Here is a 19,406-nt window from a genome sequence, read left to right on the forward strand (position 1 = left end):
GAGGGCCATGTAGGAATCTGGGGAAAAATCTGTCTGGGGACTGGTCCCCCTTTGAGCAGGGGGTTGGACTAGATGACCTCCTGAGGTCCCTTCCAACCTTGATATTCTATGACTATAAAAAGAAGGGGCAAACACCCCTTCTCTCTCATGTGTGCCTGGTTGCACGTAACATGACAAAGGAAAACAGCCATTGGACTTGGGTGGGAAGGGAGGGTCCTGACCTGAGAGTTTGACCAGTAATCTGCTGGAGCATACGGTGACAAACTTTGCTTGAATCTAATATAATTTGTTAAATTAGGCACCAGTAAGCAGTTTCTCATTATTTTTCTTATAATCATCTCTGACTTTTATGCCTTATTACTTATACTCACTTAAAATTTCTTTGTAGTTAATAAGATTGTTTTATTTTATCTAAAACAGTGTTTTTAAATTGAAGTGTTTGGATAACTATTTAAAATGATAAACTGGCATATTATTTCCTTAAGAGACTTAATATAGTTGTGCTATCCAGGAGAGGGCTGGGCAGTACAAACATACATTTCAGAGGGACGATCTCAGACTGGGGATATGTTCAGGTCACCCTGCAGCATAACTATAGCTAGTAAGAGCAAAGGTGTGGCTAGCTGTCTGCAGAACACACAGCCAGAGATGGGAGTCACAGCTGGAGGCTGTTTGTGAGCAGTCCAGGTTGGAGGCTACAGCAGCAAGGCACTATAATAGGTACGCCTAGGTAGGGAAGACAGCTACTCAGGCTTGTCTTCACATACAGCACTGCACCTGTGCTGCTCGCTGTCGCACTTTAGTGAAGATGCTCCTATGCCTACATGAGAGCTTCTCTTGTTGACACAGTTAATCCACCTCTCCAAGAGGTGGGAGCTATGTTGATGGGAGAAGATCTCCTGTCACCACAGTGCAGTCTACACAGGCGGTTAGGTTGGTATAACGATGTCACTCAAAGGTGTGGCTTTTTCATACTGCTGAGCAACGTAGTTATACCGATATAAGTCTGTAGCACAGACCTGGCCTCAGTGTGGATTGTACCTTGGTATGTCACACTCACTCACTGACCTGACTTTGTTGGACGCTGGATTTTTCACTCTTCAGGGATTCAGGCATCTCAATCTGCTACACAGAGTAATGAAATTTAAAATACAGTAAACTCAAAGAAAACAAGTATACAGACAAACCACACTGGGCCTGGCCCAGTTTCCATTGAATCCAATAGGAGCAACAGTAGGGCATTAGTTCATTTATTTACAAGTCCTTAATTCGGTTCAAAATCACTATAGCTACTAAATAGTAGTAGCAGCAGCATCTGAAAATTAGCCATCACTGCCACATTTAAAATGTTAGCATCTCTCTACTACAAATAACTTAGGGTTTAAAGATTAAATCAGTTTCAAATTGGTCTCCAGTTCCATTTACCCAATGTTAGTTTATTAATTGCTTAAAACAGAACATGGAAGTCATTTGTTGCCTTCCTGTTCACTTTAATGAGCATGGCGATATCATAATCCAAGTACTAACCCGGCAGCCCACATGCATTCTCTTCCTTTCACTTCTTAAAGAAAAAGAATTGAACATAACAGCTGTTCTACAATACTGTCAAATTTCAGAATATTAGCAAAAGTATTGACATTTAGCACTCAGTCACTATAGCTAAGACAACCACAGAAACACCTATTGTGGGGTAAGTATAAAATTAAAGATTAATTTGGTCAAGGAGATTTTATATATAAAATTCCCCTCTCACCCCTATGGGTGGTATGTGTCTTCCTCAACCTCGGCTCCTCTACCAGAGGCCTGGGAGTTTGAGGGTTCTGCACAGTATCTTAGCTGTTCCTAGCACTGCACTCTTCTGGACAGAGAGCTCTGATGGTGTTCCTGGGATCTGTTGGAGCCACTCACCCAGCTTAGGAGTCACAGCCCCTTCTTGAGAAGTCTTAGTGTCTGTGACTTTGTTAGTGCCGACCTTCCAGCTCACGTGTGCGGATATGAGTGGGTAGCTTTCTTGTAGTCATTCAGGCTGTGCTCAGATTGTCTGTCTAGACCTTGAGTCTTGTGGTGCTGCTCTTTATGAGCAACTGGTGTTTCAGCCTCTGGTTGTTATTCCATGCCCTTCTGGCTGGTGCTCTGTACTGTGCCTCTAGAGTCCTTGTAGCTTGGGGTTAATGTACCTGATAGGCTTTCATGTTGGGAGGCGGTTATTGGCGTAGGGGGACGGTCTGTTCCCTTGCGGGGTCTTTCTGATGCCTGTCCTTTTCTGTGTTAGCATGTTTGAGGATGGGGAGCCTGCTGCTAGTAGTGGCTTCATCTAATGGTGTATAGCGTTCTGCACTGCGTGAATATATTAGCCGTAGGTATGGATCATGTAATGGTCAGGGTGCTGTCCAGGGTCTTCAATTCATTTTGACTCGCTGTCTGGATGTACTTCTACTGTGTATGGTGACTGTTTTGTTCTGAGTGCTTGCAAGCTGTGCTCTTTATCTCCAGGCCTGCGCCATTTGCACTGGTGTCTATGATCTTCTCTTCCATATGTTCTTCGTATGTTCAGTTCTGTGAGGGTGGCTTGCTGTTATTGTGTTGGTTGCACTGCGTTGGTGCGTACTTGGATGGTTCCTTTGGGAACGGGAAGTTCCTTTTTTTTGGGCTTGCTTCTCTAGATGTTCTCCTTCGCCTGGTAGCAGTGCTGTGAGCCTTTGTTTCGCCCCGTCTCTGGGCTTCAGATGGAGTTCGGCCCTTGTATTTTTTCAGTCGAGTTCTTATCCTTAATTTCCACCCTTCTTGTAGTGTCCCCGCCTGACTACACTTCCTCTCCGAGTCACACTTATCTTATCTCCAACCCTAAATTTTTCCGGTGGAGGTACTACTGTTGTTTTCTTGATTCGTGTAAGCCCAAGGCATCTCCTTTACCGATGCCCCTTAGATATGCTTTGAAAGTCTATCCAGTTCATTGGTTTGAGGTTGGTGGATGTAGGGCATCTGTCCCCGAGGCTCCTATTGGGCCTTGTCCACATCTAAATTTCTGTATCCTTAACTGAGCCTTTGGTAATCTCATACATTAGGATCTTCCCGGGATTGCATGTAAGCTAGGTGTCCTCCATATCTTCAGTGTTATCAGCTGCTATGCCTGAATGGAGAAAGGAAGACTATTGTGCTCCTGTTTGTAGTCTGATCTGCATAATGGGGGCAGAGAGCTTTATGCATATTAAGTTCCTGTTCTGCCCATAACTTTGGTGAGTGTTACGCATCTTTGAAATACACCAGTCTGATTATTAAGACTTTCAGCTGAGGCTCAACCTATCTTCTGCACAAAGCCAGTCTCCAGAATAATTAAATTCAGCTGGGTTACAAAACTAGAATGCTAATTGCACACAAACCTAACCAGCGGAAAATAAACTAATTACTTGGGCTCCAGGCGCTGGTGCAGTGATAGTTTCAGCTTCGAGTGTGCAATCCCTTGTCTCTTACGGGTCTTCTTTGAAGTCTGTGGAGATATGTATATCTATGAGCAACTGGTGTTTTGAGCCTCTGGTGTTGTTCCCCAATGCCCTTCTGAGCTGTGCTCATGTACTGGCCCATATGGTCCTGTTAGCTTGGCGGCTATGATGCCTGATAGGACTTTCCATGTTGTGGGAGGCAGGTTATTGGCCGGTAGTTCGGTTCTGTTCCCTTGCAGGGTCTTTCATGATCAGCACTGTCCTTCCTTGTGTTAGCCAGTTTGGGTGGGAGCCTGCTGCTAGCAGCTGGTTCATCTGTGCTGCTAGGCGTTCATGCACTGCTGTTAGTTTCTTTAGCCAGTAGGTGTGGATCATGTCTGGTCCAGGTGCTGTCCAGCTCTTCATGTTCTTGACCCGCTGCTGGATGTCTTCTACTGTGATGGTGATGGTTTCTGTTCTGGGAGATTGCTGTGCTCTGTTCTCAGGTCCTGCAGCCACTTTGCACTGGTGTTATGAGTCTTCTCTTTCTCCCATATGTTCTTCCAGTACTGTTCAGTTTCTGCTGCTGGTGGCTCTGCTGTTATTGTGTTGTTGCACTGCAGTTGGGAGTACACCTTGGATGGTTCTTTGGAGAACAGGGCATTTACTTTTTTGGCCTCTGCTTCTCTAGTGTATCTCCTTAGCCTGGTAGCCAGTGCTGTGAGCCTTTGTTTAGCAGTCTCTAGGGCTTCAGATGGAGTCAGGCCCTTGTATTTTTTCAGTAGCCGAGTCTTATCCTTAATCTCTACACCCTTCTGTAGTTCCACCACTGACTAACTTCTCTCCGAGTCGCCTTGATCTTATCCTCCAACCTCATTTTCCAGGGTGGGTACATACTGTTGTTCTTCTTGATCGTGTAGCAAGCATCTCCAGGATTACAGAGGCTGTAGCGTATACCAGTTCATTGGTTTGAGTATTATGGTGGTAGTAGGGATTGTCATGAGGGCTCTATTGGCATCTTCTAACATACTATCTGATGGTACTTTCTCCACTGAGCCTTGGTAATCGGTCTCGAGATTGACTGTAGCTAGTTTCTCCATGATCTTATGCCTCATATCAGCTGCTGTGCTCTGCAATGGAGGGGGTGGCAGTGAAGTTTCAGCTTCAGGTGTGGCCGCACATCCACTTGTTCTTCCAGTCTTCTTGAGTCTGGGATGTAATGTGGAGTTGTGTGGAGTTGGTCTATCTCAAGCTGTGAGAGCAGCTTCCTCTTTACTATGTTGAAGCGTTGGGTAACTAGCTGTTTCTCAGTAAGTGTGGATGTAGGTCTTTTGTCCATCCATAGTCCCTCATATGTTTCATATATCCCTTCTCATTAGGTCTACTGTTGTAGTAGCATTCCATGTTCTGTTTCTCATCCATGAATGGTTTGTTCCAGTAGCCCACTTATCATCAGATTGTCCTGGTTCCTCAACATCTGGCGCGGACCTTGTTAATCCAGGCAACGCCTGAGCTGGCATGACTCTCCTAGTTCGTGTCACTCTCATATTTGAGGTAGGCAAGTGAAGCGTTAGGGGGTCTTTTGCCCAAGGACCCCTACCAGAAAGTTGGGTACCAACCGGGATTTGAACCCCGGTCTCTCATATCAAAGGGCGGTCTCCTGTATCAAAGGGCGGCGCTCTTAACCACTACGCTATCCAGTCGCATATGTATGTATGTGCTGTAAAGAAGGCCAGAATCAGCAAGAAAAAGAAGTCCATGAGAATAAGTAGTATTAGTTGTAGTAAGGGAAGGATGTATGGTTCCAAAAGTAACTAATAAAATAAAGAGCTCCAGTAATAAGACAAACTGTCTTAAAAGAAACAAGCCTATACCTTCCCATTGTTCTGGGGGTAAGCAAGGGATGAGGGGACAAGATAAGAAAGGAAAGGCCTTGGGAAGAAAGAAGGCTGTAAATCTTATCTGGATTAAGACTGGAAATAAGGGTGAACTGTCTCAAATTTGTTTTTAGCAGAAGTCAGTAATTGGCAATAACGTCACTTGTTTGTCAGAGGGTATAAAAAGTAAACTCTTAAAGGGTTCATTGCTAATACAGTACCTGCCTGACCACATTGAGCAAACCAATATGGGTCTAATCACTCCTGGGTTTAGCCCATTTGAAAGCATCTTAATCATATGCTTATAAATGTTTTGTTACTGTTTGGATGTAGTAATTTGCTTATTAGTTAGGCTTTTAGGCATCTTTATAGCATCTTCATAAACTACCATTTGGCCTTTAGATTTCATAAAAAGAATTTCTGGTTACATTGGTGTTTGGTGCTTTCCCATATTAATAATTTCAAATATTATGAATAAATCTAACACCTATAAAAGATGTTCCTGTTTAAATTTAAAAAAAAACTTTCAATGGCAACAAGGAACTTTGACTATTAGCCTTTTTACTTTTTAAGTTTATTAAACTTCTCTCTCTCTCTTTTTTTTTTTTTTTTTTTTTAAAAAAAGGCCCTCTCTGTCTCCATGTGAATTTTGCAAAATTTCAGACTCATCACTGCAACAAACAAACAAAATTCAGACAGGACCTGAATACAGCAAGTGAGAGAAGATATATAAGAGTTATAAGATAAGTGTGCTTTGTCATATGTGATAAAAGCTAAAAGCTAGAGGGGGACAGAGAAAGACTAACATTAAACACCATTTCGACAAAAGATCAACTTTGAAATCCAGATCACAATATTTTTTGCACCATTTCCACCACCTTGTCAATTCAATCTACAGTAAAAATATTGGAAGCTGCAAGAGCCTTTTCTACACTGCAGATGCCACTGATGCAGCTGAATTGATGGTAGCAGCAATGGAAATTTCATTCCCATAAAAATTCCTTAGCATAGACAAGTGAGAGTTGCTGGCCAGCTGCCATATACTTGGGCACCAGGAGATGCAGATAGATCGCTTTGCTCACCATTTCTTTGGTTGTCTTCATCAGCTGTTCTGATATTATCTTTTTTAAGCAGCTACTCAGTAGAAATGCCTAAATAGATAAACAGAATATATTCTAGTTTCTTTTGTTAAAGATTGCTCAACTCTATTTCCCCTTCCACCTTTCCTGGTAACTACTGAACTATTACTTGCCTAATCTGGTTAATTTTACCATGTGTTTAAAATATTTGTCCTCACCAAATTACTTGCAATCCAATCTCACTGTGATCTGACACCACCACTTAGAAAATTTAGGGTAGGTGTCTTTATTGTGGGTTCTGTACCACAAGTTCTTCTCTTATAATTACCCCCATTTTGTGCCTCCAAGGGCTCTGAACTACATTCAAGGCTGGCTTAGGCAAATTGCATTGGTATTGAGAATACCAAATTAAGTACAGTACCTACCATACTTCTAACACACCTTAAACTCGAGTTTCTGAAGTGCTGAGAACCCAAAACTTCAACGAAAGTAAATGAGAGCAGCAAGTGCTCAGCACCTCTTAAATTCAGATCCCCTTGTGTCTACATGCAAAAGTTGTTGCAACAATGCAAATAGTATATATTTGATAGTATATTGCAATTGCTTGGAGCCAATCTCACTGCTATTGTGCACTGCATGGTTACAGTGGTAGTGTGAACTGAAAGCAGTGGGCATGGCAGCACCACCAGTTCTACTGGGACTGGATGCAAAGCCCATCAAAGTCTACAGGAGTCTTTCCATTGACTTCAGTGGGCTTTAGATTAAGCCCTGGGGTCCTCCCAGCACCTTTTCAGGCTATATTTTCTCTCTCTCACTTTTGAAGAAAGGGACGCTGTTTTCCTATTTCCTGGAGCCTAGGGGCAGCTCTAGTTAACAGATTCACCCCGAAAATTAACAATGAGGGAATTTCAATCTGGCTGCTCTCTTCCCATAACAGCGACTAAAGTAGAAAGCTTGTGAATATGGGGGTGATTGATGTTCTCGTAAAACTCTGAGTAGCAGCAAAATAATGAGCTGCTACATAAGTGGGTGGACAATACAGAGTCATACTGGAATGCAGAAATAATGCATCAAAAATTAAGCATTCTGATTTCACTTGTAAAGTCTTATCTGCTATTAATTTTGGCAGGTTTGGGGTGTGAGGAAGGAAAGAGAGGAGAGATGAGGGGAAAGAAGAGAAACAACTTATTTGAAGAACACACCACATTCCCTTTGTTTGATTTTTTTTAAAGCAAAGTACTAGGAGTGGGCCTGTACCAAGATCCCCAGATTCCACACGCACCCCTCAAAAAAACCTGGGTTCCTTCATATCCAGCTCTGAGTTTTGCAGCTCTGGTGCATAAATATATATTGGCTACTTCTCTTTCTGAACACCTTTTTCTTTGAACAGCAGCCAGAGACCTGATGGGTGGGGTGAGACAGTACCGAAGGAGGAAAAAGGGATTTTAAAAAAATTATTGTAAAAGCAGCAAAGAGTCCTGTGGCACCTTATAGACTAGCAGATGTATTGGAGCATGAGCTTTTGTGGGTGAATACCCACTTCGTCGGATGCATCACCCACGAAAGCTCATGCTCCAAAACATCTGTTAGTCTATAAGGTGCCACAGGACTCTTTGCTGCTTTTACAGATCCAGACTAACATGGCTACCCCTCTGCTACTAAAAAATTATTATTATTTACAATATGCTGGTATAGATTTATATCTACCATGTACCTGTTTTTTATTTAACATGTACTTGAGTGGAATATTCATGTGCATCATCACCATGTGGAAGACAGTGTCCAGGCATTAAGCAATTCCACTACATTAAAATTTGTGACTATCCACTGGACTAGTAAATAAAAAAAGAAAAGTAACACCTCTGCATACCATTCCAGGCTTGCAGCCCAGTGCAGGGCAATTTCTCTTGCCAATCTCAACCCTCTCTCTGGGGAGAAGTATTTGAGCTCCCATGTAAGTCTGTCCTTAGACGGAACTGGCACAGACACAGCAGATGTCTAGATATAGGAGCCACACACAAGCACTGAAGAGTAAATTCCAGCTCTAGTGGCTAGCAGCCTACTTTTCACCAAAGGTCTCTCTCTTTACTGCCCTGAAGCTAACCTGTTTTGTGTAAAAGACGATCCATCTCCATGAGTCCGAATCATTGTACTCAAACCTGAGCTCTAGGGTCTGCTCATGTCCTTGGTCTTTTGGCTGTGTAATGGCGCCCTGAAGAGAAAGAGAAGAAACTGCCGCAAAGAGGTATTAACTCAGAAACAGGGCTGGACTCTCCAGTCAGCCAGGTTCAGTTTGTGTGGCTTACAGGGCAAAAGTGAATTTGAAGCTGATGGAGATCTGTACTGGAAAAGTCCCCCTGCGAAGGGTGAAACCTCCACTAACATAAAATTGACTAAGGTGGCTCTGCTACCTCATGTGCCAGTTCCACTGTCCCACTACACCTTCTAGCTTAAGAGAAAGCAGCTGAAGGTACGTACGCTGAGGGCAAGGTATCTGAGAATTAGAGAGCTCCGACCGGCTCCCTGACAGCCTTGATCTCATATAGGAAAAAAGTCATTTTGAATTAAGTGTGTTGAAATATTTGGGGAGCTGCAATGTCAACAAGGTACTTACTAGAAAAGTGACCTGCCAGGACCTCACTCTGTTGATCTTGAAGCTGACCTCTTTGGTCTGGTTACTAGGTAACTTTATGGAGCAGCTAATCTCATTATTTCCTACATGAACAGCAGCAGAACAGCCTATTTCTGGATAGTCACAGGTGCAGGGATCAAGCTGTATATATCCATAGTGCTGCACTTCCTGAACCAGCTCTAGAACCTGCATCAGAAATACAGAATTAGAAAGTGATGAAATATAGTGTCCTACATGATCTTCTGTACAGAGGCAGTTGTGATCTAGTAACTGAGCAAGGCACAAGGAACCAAGACCTGATTTCTAATCTTAGCTCTACCAATTCACTGTTGCCTTGAAGTCACCTCTGGACCTGGAAAAGTTTTTCCATCTGAATTTTTTTTTGGCTAAAAATGCAGATTCAGTAACATCAAGCCATCTTGAAAATTGGTTTAAAATTCACCAATTGTTTCAGTCAAACCTTTGTCTCCATGCCCCAGCATCTGAAACAATGGAAATGTTTTAGTCTGACATTTTTTAAATTAAACTCATTTTTTTGCTTCAGAAAAACTTTGTTTAGAAATTTCCTTCACTTTTATTAAACATTGACAGTGTTTAATAATGCTCATAATTGAAACATTTTGGTTTGGAGTGAATTAAATGTTGAAGAAAATTTTTTGGGTTAATTTTTTTGGAATTGCAGTGAACCAAAAAAATCCATTATTCACTCAGCTCTAGTCATCTGGTGTCTGTATCTCAGTTTACCTATAAAATGGGTCTGAAAGTCACAGAGGGAAGGGGGGAGGGAGAGGATAAATATGGAAAGTTATGATGCCATTTTTACAGATTCACTTTTCAGAGAAAAAACATATTAATTATATGTGGCTGCAGCCTCAAGGGTCTTCATCCTGAAATATATTCTCTCAATAGGTTTATATCATTTTAAAAGAGCACTTTACCTTCATTTTGTTTGCCGCTTTTTGTAGCGATTCCAGTTTCCGCATCTGTCCATCTGTGGGTTTGACCCAATTCTTCTCAATTTCCTGCAGTGCCTTATTTAGAAGAGTTAGTAAATTTTAACTTAAAAATAAGAGGGTGGAGGGGATGGGTATTTCCATCTGCCCTTTACTGTGGCGATGGGGAAGATATCCCAACATTTTTTAAAACACGCGCTCAGATTTTTGGACAGCTGCACATAAATTTTAGTCTACTCAACCCTTAGTCCCTGCACTAAAATGGTTTCTAATTCAGCATTGCCCAACATACCTGCAAGCCCCTGACCTCTGGTTATGAAAAGCGGCATCTATTGTTACTCGGTCAACCTGCTCATTTGCTTGTGCAGAACATGATTCCAGTACACAGACAAAATGTAACAACACATGGAAGGATGGGGCACAGCTACCAATTTTAAAAATAAAATGAGCAAGCAAAAATGGTAATTAATCATGACACTGAAGGCCCTCCCAGCACAATATAGTGGTAAGGACATTGGAGCCCTGTCTACACTACAGCTTCCACCAATATGATCATGGGTGGAGCTGCACAGAGGGTGAATTACAACCATGAAATTTACTAACAGAGATTGCTTAAGGCAATGCATGTGCCAGATTTGAAGCCTTTCGCATTGAGTTCTCAATAGAGAAAGGAGGAGTGTAAAAGTTATTACGGATATTTATTTTTTTCTACCTTCAGATAAAACAGAAGGAGCCTAGTGAAGTTTTATGAAATCTTCCAAAAAAATTAACCTCTGGACAGAAACTACCAGGAGACATTTTAATCCTCAAACGACTTTTTCTTTTGTTTTGAGAAAATGGCAAGTAGTGGAAGTGTTCAGTATGCTAGTGTAATTTCAGCCTTAACACCACTAGCACATAATAGCACTTACATATATTGTCATGAGAAGAAAACGGACCGAGGTCTAATAAATCCGCTGTATGCATGGAATAATTACTTACACTAAACAGAATCTGCAAACTAGACAGTGTTATTTGTACATGAAAAATTCTCATAGAACAAGCTCATTCATAGTTATTTCTTTTGTTTTTAAATTAAAAAAAAGAAAAATACAACAAGATAGAAGTACTCGTCCATACTTAATATTCAGATAACTTGCATTATTTAAAACATAGCTTTTACATTATTAAAATGGGAGACACATTTTGGGAATTAGCTTTTAGAAGTATCATGAGTTTTCTTCTTCTGTTACCTGCATATAGAGTAAATTCACTGAAGCGCCGCAGTCCATTAACATTTTATCAAGAGAGGGATCCATATACCTGACAAATGGAAAAATATTAAACATTACATTTCTAAGCACAACTATTAGCATTTCCATTCAGTAATACATATGCATTTGGATACAGAAAGATCCCACTACTCACAAAGTAATAAAAGAAGCAATATGTCACATCTTTGAAATTACACATCTGTGAAGTATGTAAAAAAATTACTCTTTGCAGCATTGTAGCAAATAGACTGCGGAATGAAATAAATTAAATTGCTCATCTGCTTTTATCAAAGTAATATGGAAAACAATCATTTAGAATCCAAGTGTTAAAAAACAGCATTAAATATATTTCTCTTGCATGTGTCTAAAACTTAGGGCTTACCTACATGGGGAAGTTTAGTGGCAGAACATACACATAAGCTAAACCACAAAAAAGCACTCAGATTGAAATAAGTGTGCCCACACAAAGTTCTGCCACTAAATTTCCCTATGTAGGTAAGCACTTATAAACTGGGGAATTTAAAAGAAGGGCTTATGTATGCCAAGCTTCAGTCCAGTTAAATTTAAAATTGAGAAGTTACACGTGTCTGAAAATATTTTTATATAGCTCAGTGACAGACACTTAAGCATAGTGGCACTGCTATAATTCAGGTATTTTGTGATCTAATATTTAGCAATGTGATCTTTAAAGAAAATTCCCAAAAAACAATTTCCCCAAACACACTGCAACTTGCAGCTCAAAACCCCCAGCCCTCCCATTTTTCTTGTAGGAGATACAATGCTGAATATAAAAAATAAACAAACAAACACCATTAACTAAAGAAAAGAAAAGAAGTATAAAAGGTTTCCTTTACTGGTGGCTTTGGCAAGAAAAAACAAACAAAAATAAAACAAAACCAACAACAACAAACCATCTGTATCTATAGATTTTGAAAGTGTTCAAGAGTAATTGGCTGATTGCAGAAGTGGACATTCCATCAACAACTGTTACAAGATCATATAAACGGATCAGTTCTAACATTACACTGAGAGGTCCAAAGACCAGCAGTTAGGAACCATTATATTCCTTAAACAAAACAAAACAAGACAAAACAAAACACAAAACAAAACAAAACAAAACAAATCAGCTTTGTGTGTTATGCTCTCAGGTCAAACACAAAGAATTTAAGTTGTGAGGATTCTCTTCTCTAGTACATTTATAATTTTAATGCATCTTCCAAATTTCTCTTTAGCTTCCAGCTCACCATTTTCTGATCCCAATCTTACAGTCTGACTCTTTCATACTCTGAAGACTCACGTAGGGAAGTTCAAATTCTGCCACTTTTTTCACCACTGGAGGCAGGGCAGGTGGGAAAAAACAGAAGAGACAAATAAGCCTGATTGGTTGAAACCCCACTGAAGCAGAATAGCTATTTTACTATTTCAGTAAGTGCTCCATGACAACATGTTATGTAAAAGAAAGAGGACATCACAAAAACAAATGATAAAAAATGGTAGGTGACAATCATGTTGTTTAGACACTCCCCACCCCCACCCCTTTACCTAATTTTTAAGGAGCAGTGTATCAGTGTCTCCTTATTCTGCTTTATACTAATGCAAGGAGTGCAAGTAAGGAGCACTAAACTGAGAAATCCAGGAAAGGAGATTTAAGTTAGTATAGATCTCAAATAACGCTGAGCAGTTCGAGGCAGCTGCAAATATGGGAGGCAAAAGAAATGTTATGTGATTTGGATGTACGCTAATAGGGTTGTGGCACTTTAGGTTATTCATTGCTTGAATGAAACAGAAGACAAACACATTATCACTAAAGTACAGTAAGGAATATAAGTCACACGAGAGGTGACTGCTATCAGTAATAAGTTTTCCAAACATAAAATTAAGGGCCAGGGTTAGGGGGCAGTGCCTGCGGACGGGGCAGCACGCAGCAGAGCTGCGTAGGAGCCGGAGCAGGGACATACTGCTGCTTCCAGGAGCTGCGTGGAGCAGCCCCTGACCCCGTTCCCCAGCCAGAGCTTGAGGGCTGGATTAAAATGGCTGCCAGGACGGATGCGGCCTGTGAGCCGTAGTTTGCCCATCCCTGCTTTAGGCCCTGCAGTAGCTCACTCAGTGTGCTCCCACCCTATTCTTAAAGGGGCAGCACCTATTTCTCTAATTAGAGAATTTTTATCACCATTAACAAATATATACACAACAAATATTTTTATATTTAGTAATTTTGAATATGACTTTATAAAACATCATCTATTCCAGGGACCTCATATTGTGCAAAGAGTCCTAGACCATTGTAACATCAGAGGTAATTAGACAAATCACCACCCTAACTCTACATCTAATTTGCATGCAACAATTTCATTGGTTGTATGAGAGAGAATGCACTGATTGGTTACTTGGCCCAACTGCCACACATGCAATAGCACAGACTTTCAGCTACTACTCATGTAATAAAAGCTGGGGATTCCACACTCCCAGCATCACATTCATCCTTCCACATCCATAAAAGCAAGACCTAGTCAAGACAGAGAAATGATAAATAAAATAACCATATATAGTGAAGTTTTGCAGTGATAGTTGCACTACAAACCCATCAAGGGATTGAACACCTGTCATGACCCTAACACCCAGAAGTCTTTCAGCCTTAATCTTATATACATTTTAAAAAATCTAGATCATTCTACAGCACTTTTTTTGTCTAAGAACCTGAAAATACTTTCAGGAGAGTATCATCACCACCATTTTGCAGACTGGAAAACTGAGGCAGAGAGAGGTTAAGTGACTTGTCCAAGGCCATGCAGAATCAGTACCAGTCAGGTAGCAAATTCAAGGGTGAAATCTTGACCCCACTGAAGTCAACAAGAGTTTTGCCATTTACGTCGATGGGGCCAAGATTTCAACCCAGATCTGAGTCTCAGTCCTGGGTTCAGTCCACTAGATTACAGCTGCCCAAATGCAGGGAGGGGCAGAGGGCATATATGTATCACCAACCCATATCGGACAAAAACACACAGTACTCCAAGAGACTTCTACATTTTGTGAACACCGAGAATCACACCCTAGATTTAGGGCACATCCAGTTCCATCACTTATGACCATTCTATGCTTATCAATTAAAAAGTGAAATAGTGGAATAAGAGGGCATAAATGAAAGCAAATTAGGGACTTCATTTTATAAGGGGATAGAGGGGGAAATCTTCCAAGTGTACAGATCTGAGTTTGGGATTATATAAACAGTTTTTACTTCGAAGTATAACCATTTGCAGAGAAGCCTGAAATAAAGACAACCTAGCTCAATATTTAACAAAACTACCCACACAACAGTGACCAAGTTACTATATGCCTTGTAAATTAAATGCAATGAAAACTGTGCTTATAGGCAAAGTCCACTATGCTATAGATAACCTCAATCCACCTGTGATCCTCTGTTCCTCCCTCGTGGTTGCTGGGCTACATACAGAGATTCAAAGGCTGGAACTTCATCAGCTAACAGAGATGAGTCTTTTAGCTCAAGCAGGACAGATTAATGCTTTTAGATCCAGAGGTCCAATCCCCACTGGCAACGACCCACCCAGGGGTGCATTATGTGACACATACCGCACATGGCTTACCAGAGAGAACTCCATTGCTGTGATCTTGAATAAAAAATAAGCTAAAATATCCTATTAATTCTCTTGACAGCCCCATCTTGTATGAGACAACCTTAAAAACAAAAAATGAAAAAGGAGGTCACCTATGCATCTGAACATGAATTTATCTGAGGTCTGGTCACCAGCCATTAATGGAGCTTCAAAATTGTTTTTTTTTTAAACTGTTCCTTTATCCATCTAGGCAGAAGCAGCTGTTAAGACCTAAACTTCAACCCTCCATATTCTTGCAACTGGCATCACATGAGAAAGACCTGCCCAGCTTCTCTCAGAAGCAGATTCTATTTTGCTATGGCCTGTTCATGGCCCCTTTATGACACCTGAAAGATGTAAAGGAGCAATAGCCCCAGTCTCACTGGCAAAGAATGTAGGAACAGTCCTGTGCCAGTCCTGCCCCCCAACCTCAAGTGCAGGACATGTGATGAGGAAGGGGTGGGGCAGGGAGAGGAATGGAAAGTGTAGGGTGGAAGAGGATCTGAAAACACTCCACTCTGCCTATTTTCTGCTTCAGACACTGGAAATCAGAGCTTAATTTAAAGCAGCCAGAGCCTACCTCCACCATTCCCACACTTGATGGGTACCACAGAACCTCTTGGGCTCACAGGTAAAAGAGTAAAAAAGGTGCCTCTTTCACTTATGAGCAGCCCATTTGATCAGGAAGTCACTGAGATGCAACTATGGAGAGGCAAGGAAATGGAGAAACTTTCACCAGGAAAATGATTTTTCCATAGTTTTGTTGCTGGGTGTGTGAGTTGGCATAAGAAGTATAGTGGGAGAAGCAGGACTTGTTTGGTCTGAACATAAGGTGGAAGTACAAGTTTTCAGAGTGCCTTTAGAAGGTACCAATTCCACAAACACTTCCAGTTGAAAGAGAGCTGGAGCATAATATCACTCCCCCCCAACCCTCACTAGAGCACTAGAATAAATGTTCAGAGGCCCAGGCAAAAAAGACTCTGACCAGGACTAACTTTCACCCTATATGTTCTTGACCCAAAGTCTCCATTAACCTGTTACTTGAAATTGCAAGGTGGCATTACAGCGTGTCAGAAACTCATCACTTAGGACAGCATCTCGCAGTGATCCAAATGAAGCACCTACTTCTATTCAACACGCTTCATAGAGCTACCCAATGTGAAACATTCAGTCAGTATTGAGCTTAATTTTCTAATTCTTGGATCAAGGCATACCCCAGTATACATCACTCCAATCCCCTGTAGACTCTACACTATTAATTGGGAAGCTACCAGGGGGAATGTGGTGAGACAAATATATAATGAGGAAAGCTCACACATGCCCCTAAGCCTGTCTCACGCTAAAGGGAACCAAAGAACAAGGAGCATTTACAGTGCCAGTGAATTATCAGAATTATTGCTGTTTGCCTATAGTGCCATAAGTGAACATGACACTTTATTGTGAAGTGTACCCAAAGTACTACTGCACAAAGAGTGGCACCAGCTTGAAGAGGATCTGGCCCTTAAACAGGACAAACAATATGCTTAGATAGCAAGATATTTTTATGGAGAGATGGGATTGAAGATGCCAGTGACGAAGGAAGCTACCGTCATGCTGATATAAATCTGAAGGGTACAGTAACTCCTTATGTAAAGTCGTCCTGGTTAACGCTGTTTTGTTATGTTGCTGATCAATTAGGGAACATGCTTGTTTAAAGTTGTGCAATGCTCCCTTCTAACGCCGCCTGCTTTGTCCACTGCTTGCAGGAAGAGTAGCCCATTGCAGCTAGCTGGTGTGGGCTTGTAACCAGGGTGGATTGACAGCCCCCATAAGCTCCCTCTATCAGCTCCCTGCTCCCCTAAGTTCCCTGTGCTGCAGCCACCCAGCAGGCTATCAATTGGCAGTTCAGCTGTCCCTCCCCCCACTGCCATGTGCTGCTCCTGCCCTCTGCCTTGAAGCTGCTCCCAGAGACTCCTGCTTGCTGTACAGGAGGAGAAGTTGGGCGCTAACGTCAGGGTGTCCCCCTGCTCCTGCACCCCGCTTACCCCTTCTATATAGAGCAGGGAGGGAACATGGGCGGAGAGAGACAGAGAGAGCCTGGGGCAGCAGCTGCTGTCTCAACTTCCTGATCCACTTAAAAAGACAATGCACTTAAGAGTGGGTCAGCTTACTTAAAGGGGCAGTGTGCATCTCTCTGTCTCTCCCACACACAAGGTGTGTGTGTCTGTCTATGTCTGCTATGCTGTCTCCCCTCCCTCCTGTTCATGCTGCCTTGATGAGAGGCTACATTAACAACGTGTTAACCCTTGAGGGCTCAGCCGAGTGCTAGTTCATCATTTAGCAGCAAGGCATTCCCTGGGATATATCCTTCCCTCTTCCACTCTCTAACTTCACCACCTCAACCAAGTTTCACAATCATCATAGCTGTGAACAGTATTAAATTGTTTGTTTAAAATATATACTGTGTGTATATATCTATATAATATATCGGTTTTTGTCTGGTGAAAAAATTTTCCCTGGAACCTAGTCCCCCCATTTACATTAATTCTTATGGGGAAATTGCATTCGCTTAACATCGTTTCACTTAAAGTCGCATTTTTCAGGAACATAATGACGTTAAGTGAGGAGTTACTGTATGTGCTTTTTGGATTAACCAATTTTATAGTTTTGCAATTCCTTTTTTCTGGCAACTAAGCTGCGAAGAGCTCCAAAGGTAGACAGAGGCTCAACAAACTTGAACACGATGCTTTTCAAAAGGGTGAGGGAAATCATTGTAGGAAGGTGTGTGGAATTCATTTCACTTGCATGATGTAGAACTGCTAGAATGATGTTGTGTGGCCAGCCTGAACCACTGGGCAAAACTATCTGTTAATGAAAAGAAACCAAAGTGAGAGAAATCTTTACACAAGGCAAAGCAGCTGCTCAGCTGCAGTGTGCTTTACTTAAGCACCGTGATCTGGCCAGTATTTGGGCAGTTCTCTGTGCTATATCAGGGACTTCGCTTTGAGAAGAGATTTAGTGCTCTCTTTTCTTGGACCCATGATGAACAGGGATATTAGAGGCAATGATAATGTGTATGGCGAAGAGATGGAGAGACTTCATTAGCCAAAGTAACATCTGAGGGCCAGGCTGCATAAATTCTTTACTTAGGATGGCGAGCAGTTACGTGCACAAATAATTCCACTGAGGTCAATGGGCGTACTGGTGTGTAATTGCTCACCAGCCTCACGCAATCTGGCTCTCTGTGTCCCCGGCAGCAGCAACAGTGGCTACTGGTGAAGTAGCATCCATATTGTTACACACTCGCCATCTCTGGCTAGAGGAATGTTGGAGGATGAAGCTCACAATGTGAAAGGAATGAGAAAACAGAAATCAGGCAGATGGCAATAGTTTGGCTTCTGTTACTAACAGAAGCAACTAAAGGCCAGCAACTCAAGCCCACCTATCTATAAACAGGCCTATTGTCATCTTTGAATTAAAAAAAGATGTTACAACACGGTTCAGACTCTCTCTGTTTAAATAAAGTTTGGCTGCTAGAGAGTCTAAGACAAAACTTGTAACTGTTTATTATTGGTATTATGGCAAAATCTAGACACCTCAGCCCCATTGTGCTAGGCACTGAACAAAGAGACACTCCTTACCGTAAAGGGTCTACATATGTACTATAGAGAACAGATAGATACAAGACAGATAGAAAGAGGGAACACCAGGAAAAAAAGATTGGGCATCGGTCAGCGAGATACGTAGATTGTAGACCTCTGTTCCTTTTGTTCCGTGTCTGTACAGCACCAAGCACAAAGGAGTCCAGATCCATAACTAGAGCTCCTGTGTGCTAGGATAGTAACAATAGATGTGTCAGCACCCCAACAGTCTTAAACTATATTTAAGACAAATGTAGAACACTGTCTCTGGCCACGCTGGCTGGCAACACAACGTTTATACAGATTTGGCCTGAACTATATTAAAACAAGCTTTTTAAAAACAAAACCCCAGTTCTCTAATCATCTTAGATGGCCTCCTGCACACAGCGCCAAAACAGCCGCCTTTGGAGACAAAGAGAGCTGCAGGGATGTTGAGTGAGTGAGGTTAGGGGCAGAGGAAAAAAAATGCTGATTAATATCAAAACCTTTAAGAAACTTATCTACAGAATTAGTAAACAATGCCAAGTGTATGTTTTCTTCAGGTATTCCCTCAAATAAGCATTTTTGCCCCTGTCCTGCTAAAATATGAGGGAAGGCATCTCAACTCTTCACACGCTTTTCCTTAAATTTAGCAGTTTCAGCAGTATCCCATTTAGAAACCCATTACCTCTAACACTCTTTCGGCAGTGTCCGATGTCTGGATATCAAGTCTAACATTCCTTCCATCAGCCAGGTAAACATCCAGAGAGGCTCTCTGTGTCTGGATCTGAAATGTATCCTGTTAAAGTGAAATATGAAGGTGTTTTATTGCTGCTTTTCTTATTGCTGGTGCTCCGCTTCCCTGTTTACCTTAGAGAAATAAACTGGATTACTGGGAGAGACGCTACAGCATGATGGAGGCCTGGTCTACGCTTTAAATTTAGATTGACCCAGATACATCACTCAGGGGTGTGAAAAATTCA

At 41.7% G+C, this 19,406-nt stretch overlaps 1 protein-coding gene across 1 annotated transcript in view; it reads right to left on the reverse strand.

The window, feature by feature from the left end:
* The window catches only part of SNX31 (sorting nexin 31), a 76,759-nt gene that overhangs the window by 5,265 nt on the left and 52,088 nt on the right, over nt 1-19,406 (reverse strand). Inside the window, exons 5-13 of the mRNA XM_075063136.1 lie at nt 19,112-19,222; nt 14,816-14,906; nt 12,458-12,545; nt 11,193-11,262; nt 9,946-10,038; nt 8,990-9,193; nt 8,480-8,587; nt 6,379-6,447; nt 1,069-1,122 (exon numbers count right to left, since the gene is read on the reverse strand). Coding sequence (XP_074919237.1) covers nt 1,069-1,122; nt 6,379-6,447; nt 8,480-8,587; nt 8,990-9,193; nt 9,946-10,038; nt 11,193-11,262; nt 12,458-12,545; nt 14,816-14,906; nt 19,112-19,222 — 888 coding nt within the window. The remainder of the gene's footprint in view (nt 1-1,068; nt 1,123-6,378; nt 6,448-8,479; nt 8,588-8,989; nt 9,194-9,945; nt 10,039-11,192; nt 11,263-12,457; nt 12,546-14,815; nt 14,907-19,111; nt 19,223-19,406) is intronic.

This window comes from Chelonoidis abingdonii, chromosome 2, assembly GCF_003597395.2.
Source record: "Chelonoidis abingdonii isolate Lonesome George chromosome 2, CheloAbing_2.0, whole genome shotgun sequence".
NCBI lineage: Eukaryota > Metazoa > Chordata > Testudines > Testudinidae > Chelonoidis > Chelonoidis abingdonii.